Source organism: Brienomyrus brachyistius, chromosome 8 (assembly GCF_023856365.1).
Source record: "Brienomyrus brachyistius isolate T26 chromosome 8, BBRACH_0.4, whole genome shotgun sequence".
NCBI classification, from domain to species: Eukaryota; Metazoa; Chordata; class Actinopteri; order Osteoglossiformes; family Mormyridae; genus Brienomyrus; species Brienomyrus brachyistius.
Window position 1 is genome coordinate 23,339,337 of NC_064540.1, and position 27,040 is coordinate 23,366,376.

General features: G+C 45.1%; 1 protein-coding gene across 1 annotated transcript; it reads right to left on the bottom strand.

Annotated features, from left to right (window-relative positions):
• Nucleotides 1-603: 603 nt before the first annotated feature.
• LOC125747033 (espin-like) lies at nt 604-25,941 on the bottom strand. The gene is given in 14 exon segments (XM_049021710.1): nt 604-4,603; nt 5,756-6,091; nt 6,308-6,450; nt 7,415-7,493; nt 7,495-7,623; nt 7,772-7,930; nt 11,031-11,272; nt 13,805-14,033; nt 16,590-16,721; nt 17,934-18,116; nt 18,720-18,906; nt 22,759-22,952; nt 25,168-25,779; nt 25,868-25,941. Coding segments are annotated over 13 exon segments (4,068 nt in total). The 5' UTR covers nt 25,462-25,779; nt 25,868-25,941; the 3' UTR covers nt 604-2,842.
• Nucleotides 25,942-27,040: the final 1,099 nt, after the last annotated feature.

Consider the following 27,040-nt stretch of genomic DNA (forward strand, 5'->3'; position numbering starts at 1 on the left):
CTTTGAAGCAGGAGAGGGTCTGTAACGGAAATTCTAAGTGTGAAGCTGTCTCAGTAATTACATCAGCAAATATCCTCCTGGCAATGAGAATGATTTACCAAAAGAAGTTATGGAATGACATAACCTATAGTAAATGAGCTGCGGTTAGTATAGTGAGATAGGATGCTGAGGGGTTACACTCGTAGTGTAGGCGAGAGTTTGAGATTGGGGGGGGGGGGGTCACAACATTATAAATTAAGTACAAAGGTCTATTAACTGGGGCGATGAATGAAAGAAATTTAAATATTCCTCCCACGGTTCCTACTACTCTGGTTACGCCCCAGGAACGAACATTCTGAGTTTGCTGAGAAAAGGGGGGAAAATATGGACTGATGTGGATGTCATGTGATGAAGACTGTGATTGGTTAAAGAAATGAAACGCAAGACCCCTCCCTTTTTGACCCAGGGATGCATCGAGTCAGCAAAATTAGGACGTGCCCCTAGGAACAGAGAGGAACCAGCTTAGGTCAAGGTGTTCTTCTCAGTGAAGCCAAGTTACAGATAATCACTCAGCCTGATACTTCACTCACAATCTGCACACTGGATCTATAAAGAAAAGAGATACAGCTCTCAGTTTGAAATGATACATTCCACATGTCATGGAGTAGGACACAGATTCTGTGTTATCAACAGTGTTAAGATGTCTATCAGTGCCAAACTTCTCATCTCTTCCTGTACTATATGATACCGGTTGGTAATATGCTTTAGATGTAACTGATGAGGACTATTAATTACATTAAGATGGTTGACTTTGCTTGTCTGGTTTGGCCATTTGGATCAAATTCAATATCCCTAGCACAGCTGAGAGGATACACTCAAATATAAAACACAATGAACATGTGGAGTGACATGTAGAACGAAAAAACTGTTGAATTTCAAGAAACAAATATCTAAACTGGCAGCAGCTGAACGGTTTGAATCCAGATGCACAGAATGTCATGGAGCTAACCTTGAATTAAACAATCTGGCATTTTGAAATACAGCTTTATTGACAATTATGTCATGTGACAATTCTGCAAAAGTTAATAAGAAACACACTCAGTAAAAACAAAACATGGTTATATCACCATCAATGTCTGTGCCATAGATGTGACCTAATACTAAATATAAATACGGAATGAAAGAAGTTTGAAAACATTGCCTTTCTTCAAAATGATATAATACCTGACATATTTACGGAGTTACTGTTCAAACGATGATTGGTCAAATGGTGACTGATCATGTGCCGATTGGTCAAATTTGCACTTTGGATTTATAAGCCAGGGAAAGGGAGTGCAGGTCAAAATAGCAATTGGTCAAATGGCAGAAAAAGTTCTGGTTACATAAAATTATTTAAATCATATTTAAAAAAAAGACCCAGTCTCTGAAATAAGTACATAATGATTTCTATGACATGAATGAAATTTCTGTATGACAAGAATAAAAAGGCCAAGATGCTTCACTTATCCAGTGTTTGTGTTCAAATCGCACCTCCTGTCTGTGTGGAGTTTGCACGTCCTCTTTGTGCGTTTGTTTGTTTTTCCTATGGATACTCTGGTCTCCAGTCCAGAGGGTGTTAGGCTACAGTATGACTGTGTCTGTGTGTATGTACCCTGCAATGGATGCATATCTTGTCCAGGTTGCCCCAGCTTATTGCCCTCTGCTGCCTAGAACAGCCCCCCCCAGCAAACTGACTTGAATAAGTGGTTAAAAGATGAATGCTAGTAACTGAAGATCACTGGGGAAAAAAATTAATAAAACAGCCAGTGGCAACAGACAGAAAACACTCTACTTTCTAATTTCGAGTAGTTGGCCTTACGGAATGTCAGTCAACTGAGAAATTACTAGGGACTGAGGGGTTAACTCCTATGTTAATTGCCATTTGTCTTCTGTACGGCTCTCAATCCGTTTAAACACTGTGTAATGAATTGCTTATTTTGTAGAACATACATATTTTTGTAGTAACACACCAACCGCACCTATAACTTGGTTGAAATGTTACTTAGCTATGTCTCCTTGTCTGGACTGATCACACTTGTGTGATTAAACAAAAAAAGGTTTCAGATGCAAACTGCCTCTGAATCTCAGTGCTTCATTCACTTGTAAGGATGTGTGCCAGGGGCAGGGAACTGAGGGATGCTAGTGTGGGAGTGGCCCGTCAGCACCAAGTGGGGAGGTGACATCTCTCAAAGTCTCGGTTGCAAGAGAAACAAGCAACATTCCTAGTCCATGATTATTATTATCAAGCCAAAGGCTAAGTGATCATTCCTTGTTGACTTGACCACTTGTGGTGTAGAATGTTTGTAAAACGTTATGTAATATTCTGCACCCAAATGAATCAACGTGGTTGCCATAGTTTGTACCAGACATATCTGGAATTAACAAAAACAAATTATTTCACTATAATTCCTAACATACTTCAAACATCTCAGTAACCTATAAACTGAGATAGATTCCTTAGTTTTAACCACTTTTAGTCAATAAACTGCAAAAATGTTTCATAGCTATGCAGGAAACAAACTCTTGACAGTAATGCCAGTTGAGTTCCTCAGTGTTACGCATCCGTATTCCTCAGTTGACTTGTTGCTGCTCGTATTCTCCTGGAATTACAATGTGATTACACAAACAGTTCCCTAAGGCCCCACGAAGGTCAACAAGGGATGTGCTTCGCAAAATAACTCAACTAAAGAAGTTTGTTCATGTCACTTTTCTATTCATTGCTGAGCAAGAGCCCATGAGAGACATCTCTCAGCTCACTGGAGTTCCATCTTTCCTTGTCTTTGCCTGAGCTTGTAATCTTAGGTCACTCGTTACATGGCAAGGGTCAAATGTCAAACAGTTCTGCCTCCTTCTCCTTCCAGAAGGAGAAGCTGCGGTCTATGTATCTGCAAATCTCCTCATTGCTGAATTCTCCTAGCTCGGAGATCACCTGAAGAGAATCCTCATGGATTCCAGGTAGAGGTGCTGCCTTTTCATGCACCACAGCTGGACCTGGGTCTAACTTTGGCTCGGGTGGGACCTCAGAAAATTGTGGGTCCGGTTTCTCCACATGACACGGACTGACCGCTTCCACCACCTCCACAGAATCCCCAAAGTACTTCTGCTTTATGTCCTCAAATCCATCAGACCACTTCCTTTTACCAGACTCTATCTCCTCCATGACTTCATGGTGGAACCTCCGGATCAGCTCCCAGCTGTGACTGCCCAGGTGGTCGAACATTTCGAAGCAGAGTAGGTGACGGAACTTGCGCTCCGAGCGAGACATGCTCATTTCAAGCAGCTGGAAATACCCAAGCATGAAGAGGTCGAGAGTCAGGTTGTCATAAGCGACCGGAGCCCCATTGATGTGCGGGAGGAAGTGTTCTGGCCAATAGATCATCTGGGCTCGGCTGAGCCGTCGTAGCTGCCTAGTAGGAACCTGACTGATGATGGTTCTCCAGTGGTCGATCAGATTGCCCACCACCTGCCTCTGTTTCATGAGGTAGATGAGTCGGTCATCTTCATTCTGCTCGCTGCTATCCACATCCGCATCGCTAAGGCAGTACGAGGAACGCTGGTGACTGCTTCCTTGTCTCCTGGTGTATTTGGGCCTGACAGAATCAGTAAAGGTATACTTCCGCCAGTGCTCCAGAAACAAAAACACTATTCTCTCCTTCCTCATATCTATGTACTCTTGCACGTAACTCAAGTCTGTTTGTACCTCTAGGCTGCGGGTCTGTTGGTCATGGCCCAGTAACAGGTCTGGGGACATGGGTGAAGGGTACTGATTTAGGTCAGGCTGGGAGAGGTTCTCAGGAGCATAGGTCAGAGAAGCACAGGATGGCGTTATGATGGGTTCATCCACCAGTTCAGTCATGTCAAGTGGTGGAGCTTGGCTCTCAGAGTGCCACTGTATGTCCTCTGATGGGCAGACATAGTCCTCCTCTAAAATGGGCTCTGACCTGTAGCTCATAGACTCACTCCCCACAGGCAGAGACCGTTTACGCTTGTACACCCTGCCCATGCTCTCTGTGGATTCAGGCCGGCTGTGAACCTCATAGTTGGCCTTCAAGTTCTTCACCGACACGCCACACTGCTTTATCTCCTTCTCAACCTCTTCCCGGGTGGAAAATGACTGTGACCTTCCAATGTTTACGGAAGCAGAAGGCTGCGTAGGACCAGCTGAGCTGCTTGTTATAGTCTTGTTCTCCACTTGAGCGTATATTGGAGAGATCATATCCAGAATGTCTATCTGCTTGCCCCCAAGAGTGGCCAGGAGGATGGCCATACTCTTCAGCAAGGTGGAGATCTTGCTGCACCATGCTGGGAGGTCCTCAGCCTGCCCATGGACCTGCTTAGGGTTGACGGAGAAGTGCTCGTGGTTCAGTGCTGCAGATACTGGTAGGAGCTGCTGCAGCTCTTGCTCCAGCTGCTCCAGCTCTGTCTCCACCTCTTGCACCTTGTGCATGACCTGCAGGTTCTCGATCTGCCGCTCAATACGGATGAGGTCGTCCTCAGTCATGAGCTCCCCGAATGGGCCAAGGATGGCGTTGTGGGCGTGGGAGTAGTGCCAGTCCTGGGGCTCGTAGTACCCTCTGGAGGCAAACTAGATTGGAAATCAAATAGGGGGCAGGGTTCTTTCCAGTCATTGGGCACTGTCCATTCACAGCAAACACCCCAATTTACATGATTTTTGTAATGTAATGCCATGGCCTTCAAAGATGGTGGAAAGATGGAAGGATAGTTTGCAGCAAAGTTCTGAAATTCATCCCTTCGTGGGTCCACCACTGAGTCACAAGTAACGTAATAGGTTCACGCCTTGGCCGTGTTTGCATTACACCACTGAATCAACATGCAGGAGTTTGGAGCTCGAACACTCCACCCTAAAACTCAGGGATCCCCATGGCATCCCTGCGTTTAAGATGTGGGTGTGCTGTGCAGCTCGTCTGGGACATGCACGGCTCTGTTTAACACCACAGCACGACCTTCATCGCATCACAAAACATGCATCAAGCACATCTCAAAACATAAAGTAAAGAACATAAAATATCTGAAGATCTTCTACCTATAAGCACCTTCTGTGTCTGGCTGAGCAGTTCACCAGCCACAAAGTGACGTTAACCAGCTCTCTGACGCTATGCCTTTTGTTTACAAAATTAATGTGTACACATTTCAATCAAATGTCATCAAAACCAGAGAGCTCACTTGCCTTCAGTAACATTACCTTTCTAGCAAAGGAACCACGGCTAATTTCAACTTCAAGTTACTTTAGCTACAGCAACAAAGCTATTGCCATCCCATCCAATTTCAGGCCACCATAGTCTCCATAAGCCAGCGCTATAGCTCTTTATCCTGTACATAAGATAGTGCTTTTAGATTTGCAATAATTATGGAAAAGGACTGGTCTCCATTCGGTTGCGTTTAGCTACAGAGTGCTCTGCAATAGACCTGAATCCCATACAGTCAGTGGGTCTTCTTATAGGGCTATAAGAACTGCTATAACCCTTGTGGGAGGCAACTGGACCACCAGGACTACAGAATAACAGATTCTGGTCCTGCTGCCCAGCACAGCAGATGAAAACTCACACAGGTCATGCAGTACACAGCACGCCAATGTCAACATGCATGCAAAACTAGGCTGTGTCCACAAAGTCCCCTTTATGTTGGTTAACCACTCCCAGCCAACCTGGTATTTCAGCTAATCTCACATCCCAGCTCACCTCACATCCCAGGTAACCTTGCATCTACCCAGACCTACCTTGTGCCTTAGCTCCTCTTCCTCTTGTATCTTGACCTGGAGCTTGCGTACCATCACCTGCCTCTTCCACTCTGGGATGGCCCTGCCTTGCTCATCATGGGTGGGCACCAGGGTCTCCACATCCACCAGTGGAGTTTTCTGCACGGGGGGGGGCCTTGCATTGCCATTCACTAAGGGAGGCACCTGCTCATAGCTGACGGCGTTCACCGGGGGGTTGGAGGCCGGTGGACTGCCTGGGGTTGGGATGGTGGGAGCCAGGGACGGCGCATCAGCTGGGGAGGGAAGCTGGGATGATGCAGTAAGTGAGGTTGGAGGCTGAGAAGCAGGAGCCCCACCCTGCAATGCAGATTTCACATTTAAATGTCCAAAAGCAGTGGGTGGATAGACTGGTGAGGCCTATAAGTTTTGTAGACAACCAGCAGCATTTAGCACACATCACTGGCTGTGACAGACCATATGATTACACCATGTGATATACCATGTGATATGGGCAGCAGGGGTGGTACATATGAGTCATGACCTCTAATTAGGAATACTCAGCCAATGGCTTACACTGCTCTCGTCGGGCCTGCTGGTATAAACGGTGGAGTATCCTTTACTCTGAGGTGTTGGCTTCAGGCTCTTGCCAGCTTTGATCTCTGCCAGTAGTTCTGAATTGTCTCCATTGGGGGACATCATGTTAAAAGACTTTGTGCCTGTGGACAAGACATAGAAATGATAAGACCAAAGAGACAATGTCAGAGAACTTCTAACTTGCCACTAAGTACCAAGAAATGAGACAAGAAGAAGACTTGTTGCATCTAAAGATTTTCATGGGTAATCTACTTTTCTGCTTTGTTCCACTTGCAAACTGCCCTGTTTTATTTCACAATTTTCACTGGGCAGTTAAATCAAATCATGCAACAAGCACTTTAATATTACGATTTGCGGTTTTATTTCTAGGGATGCCACCACTTCATCTTAAATCAGATGAAGATTAAGACAGGAACACCAACAATCTCATCCCTGCCTCAAACAGCTGATTACTGTGGCGTGACACAGATCCAACAGAAAGAGGAAAAGGAATGATGGGTAAATGGAAAAGAAGTTCGATCAGAGAAAATTCTGGACTAATGAACAGGTGACGGTAGAGCTCAAAGGAAAAGAAGAACCTCATTAGGTAATGAAATGCAAGAGTGCGATTCTGGATAAGGTATGTTTACAGGGGCAATGTGATCTACACAGCTAGAGTATAGGGAAGTGTCGTGAAGACAACAGCCAAGGGAAGGACCACAGAGGTTCTCAGGGTAACCAAAGTCCTGGTATTAATTTGTAATCAGCTTTAGAGTGGGGGGGGGGGGGTTCAATGGCTCCAAGCTGATCTCACTCCTCTGATACCAAGACAGCTCTCTGTGACACTGTTGAGAAACCGCAGACATTTACTCTGTGAGTCTGCATGGGTCTCTGGTGGGGGGTAGTGCTGCGATATGGGGTCTGCCTACACTCCTACGATTCCTCAGCTGTGATCCGTCGCATTCCCTGCCGCATTCCCTGCCGCATTCCCTGCCGCATTCCCTGAGCTATACTACTGATACACTGTCTTCCGGCAAATATGATCAGCTAGTCACCAGAACCGGCAGCCAGGCCACATCTGCAGAGAGACAGAGACCGTGCACTCACTTCCAGCGGAGGATGACGGCCGCCGTTGGCTGGAGCTGTACTTGGGGGGCGGAGCTTCTGAAGGCAACGGAGGAGGAGGATGGGGGGGAGCGGGTTGAGTATGGGCCTGAGGGGGGGGGTGGTGGGGGTGGAGCCGGCGGTGGGGGTGCCGGTCCCCCCACGGCTCCATTTTTCAGTCCATCAGCCGGCTCCCCCGGCAGCAGGGAATCCTGGGAGGAAATGGTCAAACACGGGTTCCAGATGTCGTGAAGGAAGGCTGGGAACTGAGATTTCATCTTCCAAAGCCTGCACTGAAACACACCATAAATACTGGATTTGATGGATACAAAGTGGTTGGTGCCAGACACTGGCTGTTACCTCCTGGCCGGGCAGCATGGCTCTCTCGGGTCGCCCTGCCGTGCCCTCGGCTCCCAGGGCCTTGTAGTAGTCGGCGGTGCTGGGCTGCTTGCTGAAGCTGCGTGACTTTCGGGTTGAGTCTGTCCGCCGGAAGCTGCCTGGGGACTCCGCTGCAGTCAGCTGCTTCAAAAAAAAAAACCAGAGACAGGCAGAGCGGGTCTTTGTTACCATGACGACGGACCGCCTGGCATCCCATGTGACACAGATCCATTGGGGTCACCGATGTTGCTTCCTTTTTGTCTGTATTTTGATTTTGATTTACAGAAAGACTCTGCCTAAATGATTACTGCCAGCATTATAACATTTCTCTACCACCACTGTGCTTATGAACGATGCATGATTGTTCAATAGCCTGTGTGCAATGGATACACATTGACATGCAAGTCATATGATTACACAGATCTGCTCTTTTGTTTCATTTAGATTAAATCCAACCATTAAGAGTTTATTAACACTTTGATTGCAGATTCAAATGACCTTTACTGCACAGTAATGATATTTTATTGATGTAACTAACCTGTTAAAAATATACAATTTTAATGATAAATCCAAATGTGAGGACTCTTCCGCCAATCAGTCCTCTAATTAGTAATTTAATTAGGGAATTGCAGCAAAAACCTGCACACACAGTGGCCCTTTCTGGGTAAGACTGCCCTGCCCTGGTGTAATGCATTTTTCTCAAATATGTGCAGAGAGCCATTATCCAGAATGAACCAGAATCATAAATGCAGGAAAATTCTATTAGTGATGCGTGCCGTGATAGTGAACATTCAGCTAGTGATGCGTGCCGTGATAGTGAACATTCAGCTAGTGATGCGTGCCGTGATAGTGAACATTCAACTAGTGATGCGTGCTGTGATGGTGAACATTGTTTGTGATGTGTGCCGTGACGGTCAACATTCAATTTGTGATACGTGCCATGATTTTGAACATTGTTTGTGATGTGTCCTGTGACTGTGATGTGTGCCATGATTTTGAACAACCTATAGCCACGAATCGAGTAACCAAAACAAATTTTTGGGTTGCAGGATTTTAGTGAACAAATGGGTTAATAAGAAAAATGTGTGTGTAAATGACCCCAAGATGGGGAGTGAAAGCAACCCTGAGGGAGGCTGGACACTCCAGGACTGCCTGGATCACTTATCAAAATCCTCATGATTAAATGAGCCATAAATTTCCTTCCATATGGTTTGCATGGTCAGCCTAACAGCCTCAATATAGTGTCAACAACTAAAATGTTGTCCAGCAGTGTCAAATTTCACAGGTTCCTAAAATGACTAAAATGCATGACAGCACGGGACAGAGGCTGAACAGGAACATGGAGAACCCTCAGTGGCGGCCACAGCATGACAGCAGCTCAGAGTCGAGCGGAATCCAAGAGATCATGCAGGAGGTGCAGCGTAAACAGGGGAGAGAGAGATCTGACAGCGAGATGAAGTCGATCCCGGTCCAGCTTTCTGACACTGCATTTAGCTCCCAAACAGCACCACCACAGATTCCAACACTGCAGAATGTTCTAGAACTCTGCAGAACAGACAATCATCCGGGATCACAAATTCCAAGCTGTCATACTCCAGTACAATTTCTTTCATCATTATTTATATAACACTCAAGATCATCCTTCATAGACAATTTCACACACAGCTTCACACATCCCAATGTCAATCGATGTGTCATGACAATAAAGCCCTACTGCTGGATATGGTTGAGTGCTCGTCCATTAACACATTATATCCCACCCAAGTGACACGGTACACGCTGCTCGGAAGAGCCAGTGATGCCAGAGAGATCCCTCATACTGTAGCCCTCGCTGTAGTTACTCTGGAACATGGTTTGTCAGTCAAGAACTTGTAAGTCATTTGAAAAAAAAAATAAAAAATCAAAATAAAGCACATTCCACACAAGCAAATCAGCTCACCTCTGAACACTCCTTCCTGGTTCCTTTACTGACACCGACACCCTACATCCTCCTTCCTGTGTATCCCCAATACATCAAAAGACTCAATCATGCAAAGAAGCTGGAGTTAAAAGTCTTCGGTCTGTAGTTTTGACGCCCGGAGCTCGTGCAAAACTTCAATGCCTAACTGGTCGCATCCCCCAACACCTGCCTCAAACTACCCGGCCTCTCGTTTTACCCGGACGCTTCATCAATAAACTACACCTGTCACATCACGCTAAGCTGACCTCACCGTCTCCATGGCAGCCCAGCCAGCTCCTCGCACAGGATTCCTTACATCGTTGCCCATCGAACAGGAGAAGTGATCTGCGCGCGAGGAAATGGTTCTTACTGTGTGCTGAGCGTTACCCAGCAGGCAAACAAGACAGCTGACAGTGCTGTCAGACAGGGTGGTAAGCACCGACAATCAGACATTTAACGGGCATTCAGCCGTTTCTGTTCGCTGCCAGGTGAAATCAATTCTTCGACATAAGCTGCTGTGTACTGAGGTCCAATCCCTTAGGGCCTCTTAAATGGGTCTGGCCCCTCGTCTTTCATTTTACAGCATGATGGAGGCTTGTCTGGCACCTAGACACTGTTTCATGGGCTATAAGAAAACCTCACACATTTCTGGAGACAAGAGGAACACAGGATATTTTGCCAGCTGATTTGCTGAGATGGGCACTAAATGTTTTTAGCCCGCCAAAATAAATGCGTATTTATTGGCTAAAATCATGAATAGCTTTTTATATTATATATGTTTGCCATGCCTCCCCCCCCAGTAAACCTCAACCCTCCTATCCATTCATCTCTAACTACGTCCCTGTTTTTTCCCCATAACATTGACTCAGGGGTAGGTGAGGCAGCTGCTTTGTAAGTTTTCGCGCCTCTGAAAGCCAGCTAGTGCAGAGACCAGCTCATTCAGGATCCACCTCACACTGCCCTCAGTGCCTCCCTAATTAAAACAAACATTCAGCTGTCTCTGGAGAATTGGGCATGATTTCACAGCTGCTGTCACCTTATCTTAGGACTAAATGTCCTTCTGGCTATTTATTAAAGGTTTAATTGACCATAAAACTCTGCAGATAAACACCAGTTAAATCTGAAACAAATAACTTTGCCTGTTCTGGAACATTCTGTGGGACAGGAGCTTGAAAGACATCTAGACGTACATCTGTAAGCTTGTAGACAGCAGAGACAGATCCTGGTCAAATATATAACTATATACCCTACAAATTATACATTTCTTAGAGTAACGAAACATTTCTGACAGTGAGAACTCACCTCTCTCACAACAGTTTCACTCTCCACATGACGTAGATTTTTCTTCACTTTTACGTAGACTTCAGCAGGTGGCTGATCGCCGGTAGCTTCGGGGGCGGGGCTAAGGGGACCTGGGGGTGGCGGGGGAGGGTATGCTGGTGGTGGGGGCGGGACTGGCATGTGCCCGTAGGCCCCGCTCTTCTGCGCCCCTGCGTCCGAATTCGACACGTCCATGCAGGTCTGCGTGTCTGTGACGGCTGAATCTGAGAAACCGTTTTCCAGCAGATGAAGGAGTCAGTTCAGGAATGGGTTTCCCGTTCCTCACAGTGACATGGAGAACACTTTCCTTTAACTCAGTGGCTTTCCCGATCATTGGATACAAATTATTCAGGAATTAAATACATCCATCCATTTTCCAAACCGCTTATCCTACTGGGTCGCGGGGGGTCCGGAGCCTATCCCGAGAGCAATGGGCATGAGGCAGGATGGGGGGCCAGCCCATCGCAGGGCACACTCACACACCATTCACTCACACAGGCACACCTATGGGCAATTTAGTAACTCCAATTAGCCTCAGCATGTTTTTGGACTGTGAGGGGAAACCGGAGTACCCGGAGGAAACCCCACGACGACATAGGGAGAACATGCAAACTCCACACACATGTGACCCAGGCGGAGACTCGAACCCGGGTCTCAGAGGTGTGAGGCAACAGTGCTAACCACTGCACCACCATGCCACCCCGAATGAAATACATACACTACACAAATTAAATGTCAAAGGTCAAACATTTCGCAGAATTACATAGATACTCTGTGTCATTTAACAAGTCACCAGTAGATGGCAGCACTAGTGTCTACAGCAAACCTGGCCTTGAGCAGTTCACTACTGTAGGGAAAACTAAGCTGAAATTCATCCCAAGACTCAGTCTGAATAGTCCCCATTATTCTGCCCTCAAATGCAGGCACATGGTACATTAACTGTCCAACGATGCTAATATTTTGTTTCCTGTCACTACGTCTCGCAACAAAGCAGTAACAAAGAGTAACTGAGTTTAGGATAGATACAGCCTCCATATGCACACAGTCTTTGCTTTATTCCTTCCGAATCTGACCCACTTTGGATCAGACGGCTTAGTTCCAGTCTAATGGAGTTCTGACCCTGTCCGACCCGGATTGCCAGTCTGTCCACATGAAGTCTGCTCTAATTATGCAGTGGCCTGATTGTCACACGGCAGCCAGAACGTTAAACTGGCATTTTTTATAGACACCCAAAAATTAACTTGCAACGTGTCCTCTGCGCTTCAGCATGGAGAGCCAACCCCCCCCCACCAATAAATTCTGCATCATTCTGCACACACTGTGACTACTCTTCAAGTCGACTTTACTGCTCTGCGATGACACTTTAAGCTTGACATTTACTAGTTGCTGATCACGTGATTATGAAACTAACAACATGGATGTCTCAAAAAATACTGGTTACACGCACATGCAGGGAAAAGAGATCGAACTAGTGGGGCAAAGATTAAACAAGTGGAATTATGTTTGTACCTCAGTTCCGTTCAGTGCATTAATGAATACCTTCTTACTTGTGTCTCCATATTTCAGCCTCCAAATTCAACAATAACTAATATACTTTTGCCTTAAATCTTCCATGCTGGAATAACGCAAATTCATTTTTTATTCCACGGAAAATGACCAATCAATTTGCTAGCCACTATAACATAAATTATAAATGTGTTACGGGTCGTATAAATAAAACACCGCGTCCCGTTTTGATCGCGACCGACCCCCCAATAACTAACAAATCACTAACACAACCACATGGTTATCCTACACTGTTTTGGGGTGTCGGTGTAGTTTCATATGAAATTACCTGCACAGAGTTCCTGCTGTGAGGTGGGAATGCGACACACAAAAGCGGCTAAGGAGTACAGATCAAGACAGCCCAGGAACTCGGAACCAGGAACCTGGTTCCTGAACTTAGTTGGGAAAGCGCCTTACGACAGCAAGAACCAGGCTTACAGGCTGGCTTTGGCGTGAGGTTTGTTTTCCTCCGCAAGTGTTATGCCGACATATCAGTCTTACTCATTTCAATCTTTCGCACCTAAATGGAAACTGCGGCCAATAAGTATTATTGTTATATAAATTGTTGCTGCTGAGTTGCAGCCTGTGGTTGTTTCTCCTTGTTTCTGTTCCGTGTTAAAAGATATCTGTACGTCTGTCGTCAGCATATGCTTAAAGTTTCGCGAATGCAGACTGTCAATTGACGCAAAGCATTCCCTTGTCCTGTGGTTTTATTAAAGACATCATCACCGATTAATTGACGTCGGCTCGACTTTCATGACATAACTGTCCAGTATAAAGTCACGCAACCCCTACTTCTTTATAAGCTTAAAACTCTAAACCATCCAAAATGGTTTGGTTTAGTTAAAATTGGGCTGGGATGAGTTTACCGTGCTAAAGGCAGGACCTCCGCAAGCCCCTGACCACGCATGTGTGAGAGTGTGTGCGGGTTTTATTGACCATATCATGGGGACCTAAACCTGTTACTTTTTAGCTTGTGAGCACGTTTTTCAGCTCCCCACAATATAAATCTCTAATTTGATAAAATTCTGTGAATGTAATTAAAAAAACTAAAATAGACAAAAGTCTTGTATTTTGTTTGGTTAATTACGGTTAAGATTAGGGCTGGATAGGGGATGTCACTGTTAGGGTTAGGGTCATGCCCATAAAAATTAATGGAGGGTCCCCACAATGAATGGCATATATGAATTGCGCATGTGCGTGTCACTGACCATTGGGGCCACTCGTCGGCTGCCCCCCGCTCCTCTTCTCGCCACTGCTGGATTGGCTGGAAGCGCAGGAGTCGTAGTTGGACAGAGTGCTGGAGGGCGAGCCCACCTCAAAACAGGCAGGCTGGGCGGAGGAGGAGGATGGGGCGTTGGGGGAGGACAGGCCTGAGTCCGACTGCTTGCTCTCCAGGTCGGCGGACGGGTCCCTGGAGAGCACGCGGTGCTCCACGCTCTGTGTGGACACACGGGCGCGCACACAGCCTCAGCCAGGGGCCCCAAATTGGAGGAACACCTGGCATTTCCCATCTCACTGGCTTTTCCTAACACCTTCACATTGCATTGTGGGATTGAGGCTCATAACACTGTAGTACAGAAAGTCCCCGTGATACGAACCACTACCGTTCCGAGAGTGGGTTCGCAAGTCTAAAAGTTCAACAAAGTTAGCATAGGCGTCCAGCTGATGGCACTCCAGCCCCCAACCCTCAACTACTATCAAAGATATTTACACAAGTTAATATTTGTATTTTTGTTATTGGTTTCAGATGCATTTTAACAACCAATAACTGATTTTCTTTTTTCCTTTGTTTTCAGCCAGTTGATCTTGCTCACATCTAGCGAGCGAGCCTACGTCACTGTATCAAGAATACGTCTGCACACTTACTGTACCCCTCTTTCATCCCCCAACCCTCAACTGATTGAAAACAAGTATCATAGATAGCGCCTACATTTTTAATTTGGCAATTATTTAAACAATTTTTACTTTACTCGCCATGCACATTAGTATCTAGAGGATTGCAGAGGATCTTCTCATGTGGAGGATTTTCTGCAGTTCACAGCTATGACCGAAGCTCTTACCAAAGATCTGACTCAGAAAGTCCAATGGGGTTTCACAACCTCCCCCACCCCACCACGGCAGCAATGCTGACCAGGAGTAGGGTGGTACTTTATGGAGACCTTCTGATTTTGACATGATTCTTAGTGAAGAGGCTTCTTCTACCACTTAATGTCCAGTTCAGGTGTCACTCGAGTCAACCAGACGCCCACTCATCGAGGACCTTCCTTCTGCCTGCTGCTGTCACAAATAATCCATAAATCTGCGTTTACATGTAGTATGTCACATGTAGTATGTTATTATATCACACATCATTCAGCACAGTACCATGCAAGATACTGTACACATGGGCTGGGCTTGGGTTCGAGGTGGCGACCCTCCAAAGCACAATCCTGAGAGCCCACTTCCATGTGATGATCAGGGTAGAGCCACCCCCCGCCCCTCCCAGATCACTGCTGCTCTTTAGAAACTCGCCTCAATTCTATCTGGATGGTTAGCCAAAGCCACCTTTATCGGCTTGACTGCCCTTCAGCTAGAGATGGGGGGTGGGGGGTGGGGGGGTGGAATGGATGTATTTCAGAGGTTCAGTCAAGTTTAGGAAGTCGTTTTGGAGGATTACAAAAGCAAGTCTTTAAAGCTAAGGAAATGTTTAAATAGCACAATCAAAAAATCCATCATGTTGATTAGTAAGCCATTAGCCATTTAGCACTTAACAGCTCACATTTAGTGCAGGAAAACATATTCTTTTATTTTAGTGGGTTAAATATCCCTTAAAAGCTTAAGCTGGTTTAAATCCCAGGAGATTCCTACTGGGGGTCTTTAAACAGCATGTTTAACATTAATTATTTATAGGAAAATGACTTAGATGCATAAATGAGTCAAAGTTTTGATTAATAGCTCAGTGCAAAGCAAAATAAACACACAGTGACTTATTTGGAGGGGGTCAGTTTTCAGTCATTTATCCTGGATCTATCTGATGGAGAGCAGCATCCTCATGCAACTGCACAGGTTGTAAATTAATTGTTCCTAATCAAAACGACACTTTTCTATGTAAAGGCCGTCTTTCAGCAAGGAAGTAAAACAACAAAAATGTAGCCATAATCTTCCGGCATCCAATAGGTGTCTCTTCATGTTCTCTCTTCATGACACCATTTACCCCTCAAAGTCCAATCAATCTAATTAAATCTAAGCAGCCTTCATCGACACGCTGTGAATGTCATTTCCAGTGCATTACTCTGAATGCACTGTCGCTCTACTGAGTATTCCTTGAAAATGATTCATAAAGTCTTCAAAAGCCCTGACTTGGAAATGCCAGCCACAAAGAACAGCAGAGAATCACCCTAGTATGACCGCCATACAACCACAAATTACTTCTTACTATCACCACAGTACATCCACAAAGTATTTATTGGTATTACTATATTACAACCAAAAATTGTTGCTATTACAACTGTAGAACCACAAAGTACTGTTGAGTATTACACAGTAAAACTGCAAAGTATTTCCAAGGGTTACTATAATCAAACACAAAGAACAACTGAACACCACCTTACAAAAAACACAAAGTAGTGCTTAGTATCATCATAATATACCCACAAAGTATTTCTCAATATTATTACTATACAACCACATAATATGGTATGTATTACCACTGTCCTACTACAAACTATTGCTTAGGATTACTACAACGCAACCACAAAGTATTTTTGTGTGTTACTAGCAGACAACCACAAAGTACAGCTGAGTATAATCACAGTACTCATACAAAGTATGAGTATGGCCAACTCAATGCATACAACCGCAGAATCAGCACAAATCTGGGTAAAGTATTACACAAGCAACCAAAAAACCATGGCCCTGATTCTGCTGAAGGCAAAGACCAGGATAAGAGGGCAGACAGGGACAGGCAGCAGGGGGGCAGACAGCAGCAGCAGTGGATGCAGTAACCTCCCTTACCATGTTCTCCACAGTGCGCAGGTATCTGGCACAGTCACTGTGCCCGTTGTACTCGGCCAGGTCCGCCGCTGAGAAGCCGTCGCGGTCTCGCGTTCCCAGATGCACTCCGTTCACCACCAGAACCTGACAGCACTAGCAATGACAAATAAAGCAGAACTGAAGACCATCTTTGAAAAAGCTGCATGGTTTTTCAGTGAGTAACTAGAGGTCTATCTTCCTGGATTTCATCACCTTATTGTAAGAAGAAAATATTAAGTGAGTATTAATATACTTTCTGCACAGTTTTAATTAAAACTGAAAAAGGAGCAATACAGTCAAGACTTGCAGATGTACTGTTTGCTTTACTTGTATGTTACAGTGGACAGATGCTTCTGCTGAATAAAAAATAACATAAATGTAATGGCAGAAACTGGCAGCCGTGAATGAGAGTGAATGACCAAAGACACAGTCACATAAACTGGGTCCTGGGGACCTAACAACCAGGTATCACACACGTTATTTACACTAAATCACACAGTATTCAGGAAAAAAAAATAATTAAAAAACAAAGTGGTGAAACCCGACAAAATGGTCCAATAAACACATTTGTTATGAATGAATGAATGAATGAATGAATGTATGAATGAATGAATGAATGAATGAAAGAAAATTATTAGCTTATTGCACATTTTCACACGGGAACTGCCAGATCCTTGGAACTGAAAGCTGAACTGCATTTAGACCTTGAGACATGGTGCTCCTTCCATCAAATGGCTGAACGATCACATGAACGACAAACAAAGCCAGTTCCAGAAAACGTTAAAATAAGTCACATTACCTGCTGCCACTAAACATCATGTGACTCTTCACGCAGCCACTAAGCTCAACGCGGTTAAGATCCAAAGCGGTCTGAGTAGGCCGCGGTCCAGCCTGCCACTGGGCATGACAACTGGGACCTGCTGCTACTTATCACATGACTTAAATTAACTGACATATCGTTAAGAACACCATTGTGTTAAACATAATTCATGAAAGTAGAGGAATCTCTATAATGGTGAAAATATGGGAATCGGTCTGTTTTCTGAAGAATAAATATTCATTCCATTTATTTGATCATTTATGACGTTTAAAAAGAGGATTATATTTCACAGCAATAAGGTTAATTTAGATTAATCGAGCCATCAGCTACTCAGACCTCTACCTCCGAAATCTATAATGGACATTATAACGCTAAGGCCTCAGAATTAGTTTTAGATTAGACGTAATAATTAGGTAATTAAATATAATTCAAATTGATAAATCATTTAAGGGATGCCCAGTGGGGAAGCCCCAAAGAGGAGATTCTTCCAGGGTCGCAGAGCCCACCTCCAGCTCGCCGTTCTCCGCCGCGTCGTGCAGAGGGGTCCCGCCCCAGCCGTCGCTGACGATCTCGCCACCGTGCAGGAGAAGCCAGCTGAGCACCTTGGCGTGGCCGCGGCTGGCCGCGAAGTGCATGGGCGTGGCGCCGTCGTTGTCACGCTCCGATAGGCTGGTCGGGGTGAAGCTCACCTGTGTCCCAGAAGGAAGGTCTAATGTCACGTTCGCTGCGGCCGGGCTGCTCTGGACAGCGTACTGGGAGGACTGGCGGATAACTGGGATACCCTAACCCAGTATCCATCTACTCCTCGCATCCTTAACTTAGACGTGTGTTGCGTTTAGTCAAAGTGACCGTCTCATTCAGTATTATATGTAACTATAATACTTTTCTTTTATATATTAATAGAATGCAGCACGCATGTGTGTATGTGTGGATTATGCTTATATTACACTGAGGGGACCCCAAAATGTGATAAAAACCTGTTATTTCAGGTCCCCAAAAAGATCTGTGAATGCAATCAAAAAACTGTCATATTTTGTTTGGTTACTAAAGGCCACGGTTAGGGCTGGATGGAGGTTAAGCTCGTCATGTTGGAATTAAGATTTTTTCCATAGAAATGAAGGATGGTCCCCACAAAGATATGGATACAAATGTGTGTGTGTAAAGCCACATTTCATATAGCATTTCAATTTAAGTCCAATGCTCAGATACAGGATGTGGACTTTTCTGGAATTCACACCAACATGCTTTGTGTCACATACATTCACACACCTCCCCCCTCCTGGCCTACATACCAGCCAGACGATGACGGTGATGTGGCCCATCTGGGCGGCCGCGTGGAGTGGCGACATGCCATCGTGGGACCTGATCCGTGACTCTGACCCGCAGTCCTTGACGAGGTACTGCACGACCTCCAGGTGACCTTCCTGGCAGGCCAGGTAGAGGGGAGTGGCCCCATTCTTCGTCTGGCTGTTGACCACGCTGATGAATCACAGAAACAAGTTTACACAAGTTCTTGATGTTTCATTCATATGTTCCATTCCACAAATCTGCTCACGCAAAACATATGACAAATTAAGGTTGAAACAGATGTATTTTGTACACATAATTTGCAATTTGATGGCGTTCTTTACATTTATTATTCGTTTAAATATATACTAAGAAAATAGCTGCATTTTTCCAGTACTTAAAATAGCCGACGATCTAAGCTGTTTATATAAACCAATCAGATATGAGTCACAGCGGTCAGAGGAGTAACTCCCAAATAAAAGGATCTGTTTCAGAAAATCGATCTAGAAACTTCACTAACAGGTTTCCTAAGCATCTCTCACTGCCATTAGGTACGTAAAGCTCGTCATAAAGCTGTTCTTCAGTAGCCTGAGCAGATTTCACGACACGCTGCCCTGGATCCCACTCCCACCCTTACAGCAGAGAGTCAGGGGGCAGACCCACCCCCTCCTTAATCCCGTCTACTACTAACGCGATAATGAGTCTCCATTCTTGTGTCAGATGGCCTTGATCAGTCTGGAAGCTTCTTCCCATATATGCCTGCATGTGTTCATTTCAGAAAGGACTTTTATGAAAGAATGAGAGATGAGTCCATCTTTTGTCCTGACGGGGGGGGGGGGGGGGGGGGGCGATCACACAAAAAACAAGCGGGAATTAAAAATTCATGAGCTGGGTTTCCATCAACAGGATGCCTTAATCATGTATGAGTGTAACGGACAAGAGCTGAACAAGGTGAGTGGGATACAAAACACACACACACACACACACCTGCTGACACCAACATATACCATACGGGGCAACTGCTGTGCATAACACAGGTATTATTTTGAGGGCTCTGCATGAGTCCACATGCCTGAGGCCTCACACACACACATACACACATACACACACACACATACACACACACACATGCACACACACACACACACACACACACACACACACAGAGAAAGACACACACTTGTGTAAACGTGAGCCAGTACACAACAGACAGACATACTTCCTGCTGCCAACAGGCTCTGCTTACACGTTTGTAGTATCTACAGACTTCTGGATTTCTCTCAAACATCTTGAAGATGCAATTACACAAAACACAAACACACACATCCACAGGTGTCCATTCCTATCTATGCTCTGTCGGGGTTTTTCTTCATCAATTGTTTGCATGAGAAATACGGAGTTATTAATGGCCTTTTATTACCCTAATCATTGACTCATTTAGCATGTCGGCCAGAGCGAGCACTTGTTGAACAAAGGCTGATTAAGATCTCAATGGCCTTTCCGGTTTAAATAATTAAAACGTTAAATCAAAGGGTTTAGCTCCAGGGCAACATAAGCAAAGTGGGTCAGAGTGGAGGAATGTTGATATTAAAAAAAAAAGAGGTTAACAGACCAACACAGGACAGGCACCAGAAGCCTGAACCGCAGAGTCCAGCTTCGAGCAATCTGGAAACTTCTACTCCGATCGAAGTACAGGCTGTGTGAGGAAGAGGCACATGCGTGGCCGGGTGCAGCCATGCCGTTACATATCATGCCGGTAAGTACTTTAAAAGTCCTGATCCGGTTCAGGGTCATCTGAAAATGGTCCAGTGAGGACCGGAAGGTTCCAGAAAGCTGACGTGTAGTTAGGGGTATTATCACTATGGGATGGTGCAGACCAGTGAAAGGAGAACTTAGAAGCACACCAGGTGCCCGCTGCTGGTGGTCACTCACACTCCCAGTGTTCCCAGCTATGGGTGCCCAGTATAACTCTGCCCCAGGTAGTGATTAAGCCCTGGGGACCTTTTCGGACAGTAAGCTGGTTGTGTAACATGTCTCCTTGTTTCTGAGCATCTTTAGCTAACACTGGCAGATTTTGTTAGCTCTTAGTTCTTATACCCTTTGTCACATTAGCACTTTTGGTCAATAAAGGCTTATCTGTCTATTGGACGACTGGCTTCAGAAAGAAGTGGCATTGCGCTAAGCACAGCAAGCCCTCCCCAATGCAATGCTGAGTGTTATTGTATTATTGTGTGTGTCATTATGTGAGCTACTTTGTGTATGAAGGTGCCTAAATTTCCTCCATGATTAATAAAGTATTATCTATCTACCTACCTACCTACCTACCTACTCCAGGAAATGGTTCACCCTTCTGTCTCCTCTACATCAGTTTTATGAGGAGGCCTCCTGGGATGTTTCTCCATCCATGCTGAAGGAGGCTCCACATACATGCTGAGCACTCACTGGCCACTTTCCCTTCATTCTCCACAGTAACTCTTCCCAAAGCATCTCTATTGTGTCTAGGTCAGGTGGCTTGCTCATGTGACACTATCACTCTCCCTTGTAGGTGGCTTTGTGTGTCCAAACTTTTGACTGGCACTGCACGTGTGCTTGTCTGCGCATACAGGCCTACAGGAGCACTGAAGGAAACATAACACTGATGGGGGAAATAAAGCAAAGAAAAACTCTCAGCCTCCTGTAACAGTGAACGCTGGAGCACATCCCCCCAAAGATATATTTCAGTGCTGTTGCTCCTGGGCTCTTCCACCATTATCTTCGCCGACCCAGCATCTAACCTGAACGATGCTGACACCAGTCCAGCACCGTGTCCTTGTTCCATGGGATCTGTTTTCAGTCATTACTTTATGGCCAGTCAACCATTGTGCGTTGCCATAGAAACAGCCACAAACAATGCCAGGAAATGAATGGCCTTTCGCTATCAGGTGGCGCGTGACCCCACCTCCCACCATCCTCCTCCTCTCCACTGCCCCCCCCCCCACCCCCCCGGACTGGCAAGGATCGACACAACCGCTCGTTCTTGGGTGAGGGGAGGGGGGAGGCGGTCTGTCAGCGGTATACCTGTGTATGCAACCCATTTACCATAAACCACGTTACTCTCATGATGCGCTGTGACCTTAAAGTAAATGTCAGATACTATGTCAGCCTTTTTCCAACCTTTAGAAAACTGTTTCTTTTACCATAATAAATAATTCAGCCCAAATCAACAAGAATCAAGTACTATTTAACACCTGAAGCTGTAAGGTTAGGCGCAGGTTCGGTGTTTTACCGCTTAACACTGACACACCAAAGTAGATAGATCATGAGCCGCAAAAGGTCCTCTGAATTTGCAACGTGCCCAGAAGTGTTTCATTAAGACAGAGGGCATCCGTCATGTGGCCGTGATTCGCAGCGACGTTCTCAAGTGAATCACCAGATGACACCATCTGCTCACATCAGCTGACCTTTACTGTGACTCCCGGAAATGGAGCGTGACAACTGACTGGCAATATGCATAGCTATGTAAAAAGAAAAACTCTATTCCACATTTGCAAATACATGTGTTTTATAAGTTATAATAAATTTTCTGAGTTAAATATAATCATCTTCTGCCTTACAAAGATGACACAGTGTAGGGTGGGTCTTCATTTCCAAAAGATTTTGTTAGAAATAAAAATAGAAAAGAATATAAAAGTTATTAACATATGTTAAAGTTGTTAAGGAATGTTACAATGATAAGGTATACTTACATAATGCTTGTGGATATTCTATGAATGCCTTATGAATGCATTATGAAGGTGCAGTTAATGTGAAGTGTTAACTATTAATTTACCACATACTAAACACCTGGTGTTATATATCCAGTTGAACCCATTTTCTGAAACTCCAGCTTATGGGTTTATCAGGTGAAACAGTCACATTTATAGATGTTTCAAAGCCACTACATTCTTACACACGTCACCTGTCATGCACCATTGCACTATGATATTTACCTGGTTCTGTGTGCAGCATTGCATTCTGGGAGATCTCCCTGGTGCTGTGCAAAATTCTGCATGCTGGGAAATTTACCTGGGGCTGTGTTGCAGAAGAAGCCGCAGCGAGGGCAGGTCTCCCTTGGCAGCTGCGTAGTGGGCGGGCAGTGCCCCCGTGTCTGTGGCCATCTTGGGGTCCGCCCTTCCCCCCCTCAGCAGCCACTGGATGATCTCATGATGGCTGAAGCGCGATGCCAAATGCAGGACTGTAGCCCCAGAACTGTCCCTGTCCTGCTCGTCGAAGGCAGTGAGAGAGGGACAGGAGACAGTGGTACAGAGGAACTACAGAAAGCAATGCTTACTGGGGAGGGACATGATGGAACTAGAGTCATGTGAAACGTGTATGTTTACATAAAGAATACAGATGTGTGACTTGGAGGAAGACTGAAGTAATTATTGAGCACAGAGTTTAAAAATAATAGCACCTGAGCCTCGGTGAGTAAATACTCAGGTTGCACTTTTACTCAGATCCATTCGCGTGTGTACAAGGCCGAGAGAGAGTGACTAGATAGGCATGCGCATGACATCTGAAGCAAGGGGACCTGCATCGTAAACCTAGCGTCCAGCTTCATAAACTGGTCAAACATGAATCCATGTCAATCAACTTAAACCAAGCAAGAAGTTAAGTAATACTCCACAAAAATCCCTCTCCTTTTCCTGATAGGAATCCGGGACAACAGCAAATGATCTTAGAGAAGGTGAAAATGATCTCTGATAATGTGAACGGCCCACAGGAAGGACAGCTGAGGACGGCAGAGCGTGCCACCGAACCTTAAACTGGAATTCGAAAATTTGGTTTTAATGTCATTACAAGACACAAAAACGCCAGTATCAACCCCAACCGAAAGCTGTGGCAACAGACCCAAACCTTCCCGACACAATGGATATAACTTCCCTCTTCTCACAGTGACATTTCCTGGCGTGTTTTTGGAACCGGTCACGTTCTGTCGGTTGCATTCTGCCCCCGCTATGGCTACGATCTGGCAGCATAACTCGGCGAAGGGGCTCGTGTGTCACAACGGCTGCCCATTTTCACCGAGCTGCGCTGCCAGCGGGACGATGGTGTGAAACACAGTGTCCAAGCTGCGAAGTGAAGCTCCTGTGCTCTCTGCTGATCCTAATCCCCCATCAGGCTAAATATAGGGCTCCTCCTTAATCCCCAGCGTAGCGTTAGCCTGGCTGAAACTCGCTAATCTGCTAAAAGGCTGAAGCGCCACTGCAGGGGCATCCGGCGAAATCCGCTCTCGCCGAACCCGTCCAGCCACAGCACTGCGCAGCTCCGCCACCTCTGAATCCCCAGTCAGCACGCAGTCAAAAACGCGACAGGCAGTCGGCTACCTTAACTTCAGGAGACCAGCAGGTCTGTTTCACGTAGATAACACAAGATGTTTTCCATATTTTTTCAATTAAAATTAGGCGACAGTAAAATATCGAAACACCACGTCGTAATGTAATACTCATAAAGTAATGCTATAATCGCAAATAATCACCCGGCTGACAAATATTTTTCAATTGGTCTGAAAATAAATAATTCCCCCGATAAGCTGCTGATTGCAGACATCAACTAATTATCCCAATTAAGAAGAAAACATGTGATGTAATCAAATTGCTGGTGTGATTTTTTTGTAGTGCTGGATGCAAGCTTCGCATGATTTTTATTCAAAAATATATCAGCATTTATTGCTTTTCGTGAGTAATATAGCAGCCTAATTTAAGTCACACAAGGTTTATAGTTCATTATTCCCTAATTTCATTCTCTATACCATTATTCCCCCCCCATGTAAAAAACTTTGGACCCTACCCTGGAAGGCTGGTTAATATTAATAAAGTTTCTCATAAAGTATGAATTTTTCTAATATCGAAGTGCTTTATTTGTTACATTAACATTACATTAACATTAACATAAATGTTATGTTAAATTACAAAGCAGAAATCCTTTGTCAGAAAGTGTATCGATAATTTTATTTGCACTGCCTAAATGAAGATTTACAATGTCCACATAGGCCTATATACATTATACTTACAAATCACATAAATAATTTAAATATATAGGTTATATGACAGGAGTAAGTTGTTTCAATGATATTAAGCGTTCACAGACTTGTCTAAAATTTGTGGATCCACAATAACTGCGCATTCTTACTAAGAATAACTAGCCTACTCATGTACATCAGGTAATCTGTTCCTGCATTAATTTAATGTTTTTATTATTCAAATTTTATTATGTATTTTTAGAAAACAATACTCCAGCCATTCATCTCCCCAGCTCCCGGTTACTGTCGCGTATAATAACAACAACAACAATAATAATAATAATAACAATAATAAACAGGGTGGTAATCAGACCGGTAATATTATGAACGTGTGTATAATAATTGACACTCTTCCAGTTTTGCTGTTATTTGTCAGCTTTTTGCGCCTACAGAAGTGAAACTCGGAGCCTTACCGAGGCCCGGCAGCCCCCACGGGTCACCAGCCACTGCAGGCAGGCCAGGTTGCCGGTGGCCGCCGCGTCGTGCGCAGGACTCGCCCCGTTCTTCGCCAGCGAGTTCCCGGGCAGCCCCGCATCCTCCACCAGGTAGCGCAGACAGGTGAGCTTGCCCGATCGGGCTGCATGGTGGACTGGAGTGGCCCCCAGCGGGTCTCTCACGCCGGCGTGCAGCGCCTTCTCCGCCTGCAGTATTTTGAGGGTCTGAAGGTCCCCTTGGCGTGCAGCCAGCAGCGTTCTCTCCACCACCATGATGCTGCCCCAGGATTAACTGGCCCGGCGCATCCAAACGCGTCCCAGTCGGACCTCCGGCTAACTCCTCACGCGCTGTCAGCCATTGCATCCGTCGCAGTTTCGGTAGCACATTTAACAGTTTATCACATGAAATTATACCGACGTGACTTCGTTTCACAGCGGGGACAGCAGGCGATAGGGAAAATAAATATATTAAAAGAACAGAAATGTCACAGTGCATTCAACCCCACCGTCTCGTATTTATCCCGCATAACTTCGCGTGCACTTTTCTCGTAACCAAGTTCTTGACTTCGGGACTGTCTTACCGTTTTAAACCTGGATGAGAAAAAAGATAGATGAAAAATAACTTGTACAGTAAATTGAAGGTGTTTCAATTGATTGTTCGCGCAACGCGACTGCCTACCCGGAGTGAGCTGGATGGCCGGCTAAGACGAGTAAACGCGCTAGTTAAATAATACATACAGCGGACGGTCCGTGGAAGCCGCGGCGTTAAAGGGGCCGCAGAGCTTATCGCTGCAATTCTTTTCCAGCCCCCACTTTCCCCCGAAGAGGCAGGACGCTGGAGGCCAACTCCCATACGTTCAAATCAAGACACTTTTCAAAACATGTGCTTTTGCAGTCATTTACATATTACAGCGTTGCTAATGACATAATTATTTTATAGCGTTAACTCGTAATTTTCTGCCAAACATCTCAGTCTTCGTAGTTATAATGTTCTCATCAAACTGACGCATCCGTAAAACACACAAAGTACGAAGTATTGCAGCTGAGTGCCAAGTCCTGCAGGAAAAACTAAATTGTGCTTTAATAATAATCTCATTATGGTTGTGAATGGGAACACTGTAAAACGAGGGACCTACGAGTAGGCCTACGAGGGACAATTTTTAAAACTGCGTTTCTCAAACTGCACTGATTACGGTTCTGCTGAAATTGATTTAATTTCTTCCAAATGAGAATTTAATTAAATTGCAGACATTTACTTTACAACTGAATTTAATATGCTTTTAATCTGAATTCTCCTTTCAGCCCTGTGCCATGTCAGGATTAGTTCCTGTCTTGTCCTGTTCGGTCCATCATTTTCCCGTTTGACCAGTAGATGTCGCTGGATATCCTGTTCTCCCGATGTTCCCTTAAGTTGGCATTGTTCTGTTTTTTAGTGTGTTACTCTGCTCCACAGGCTACTGTGTGGCTTAATGGAGTAAGCAGATGGCTGCAACCTGAGCATCCCTACTGTTGTGACTTTGCGGCAGGCCAGAAGCGTAATTAGTAATGGCCCCCACCTTTCCCTCATAATGTCCTCATTATTTGTGTATATAAGTACCTGCCCCTGTCCTGTTCCTCAGTCGGTCATTGCATTTGATTCCTGCATGTGTTACCTACTAGTGGTTCAGTTTGATTGTTGTACAAATTTGCCTGTGTCCCATTGACTTTTCTCCTGTGCAGTTTCAGCTTCTATCAAAATTTAAACATCATGCCTCATTTTCACCGCTCATGGACCCTATTGTTTATGGTTTTCTGCATCTTCAGTTTACAGTAAAGTCCCTTGTTGTCTGTAAGCTGCACCTTGATCATGTCC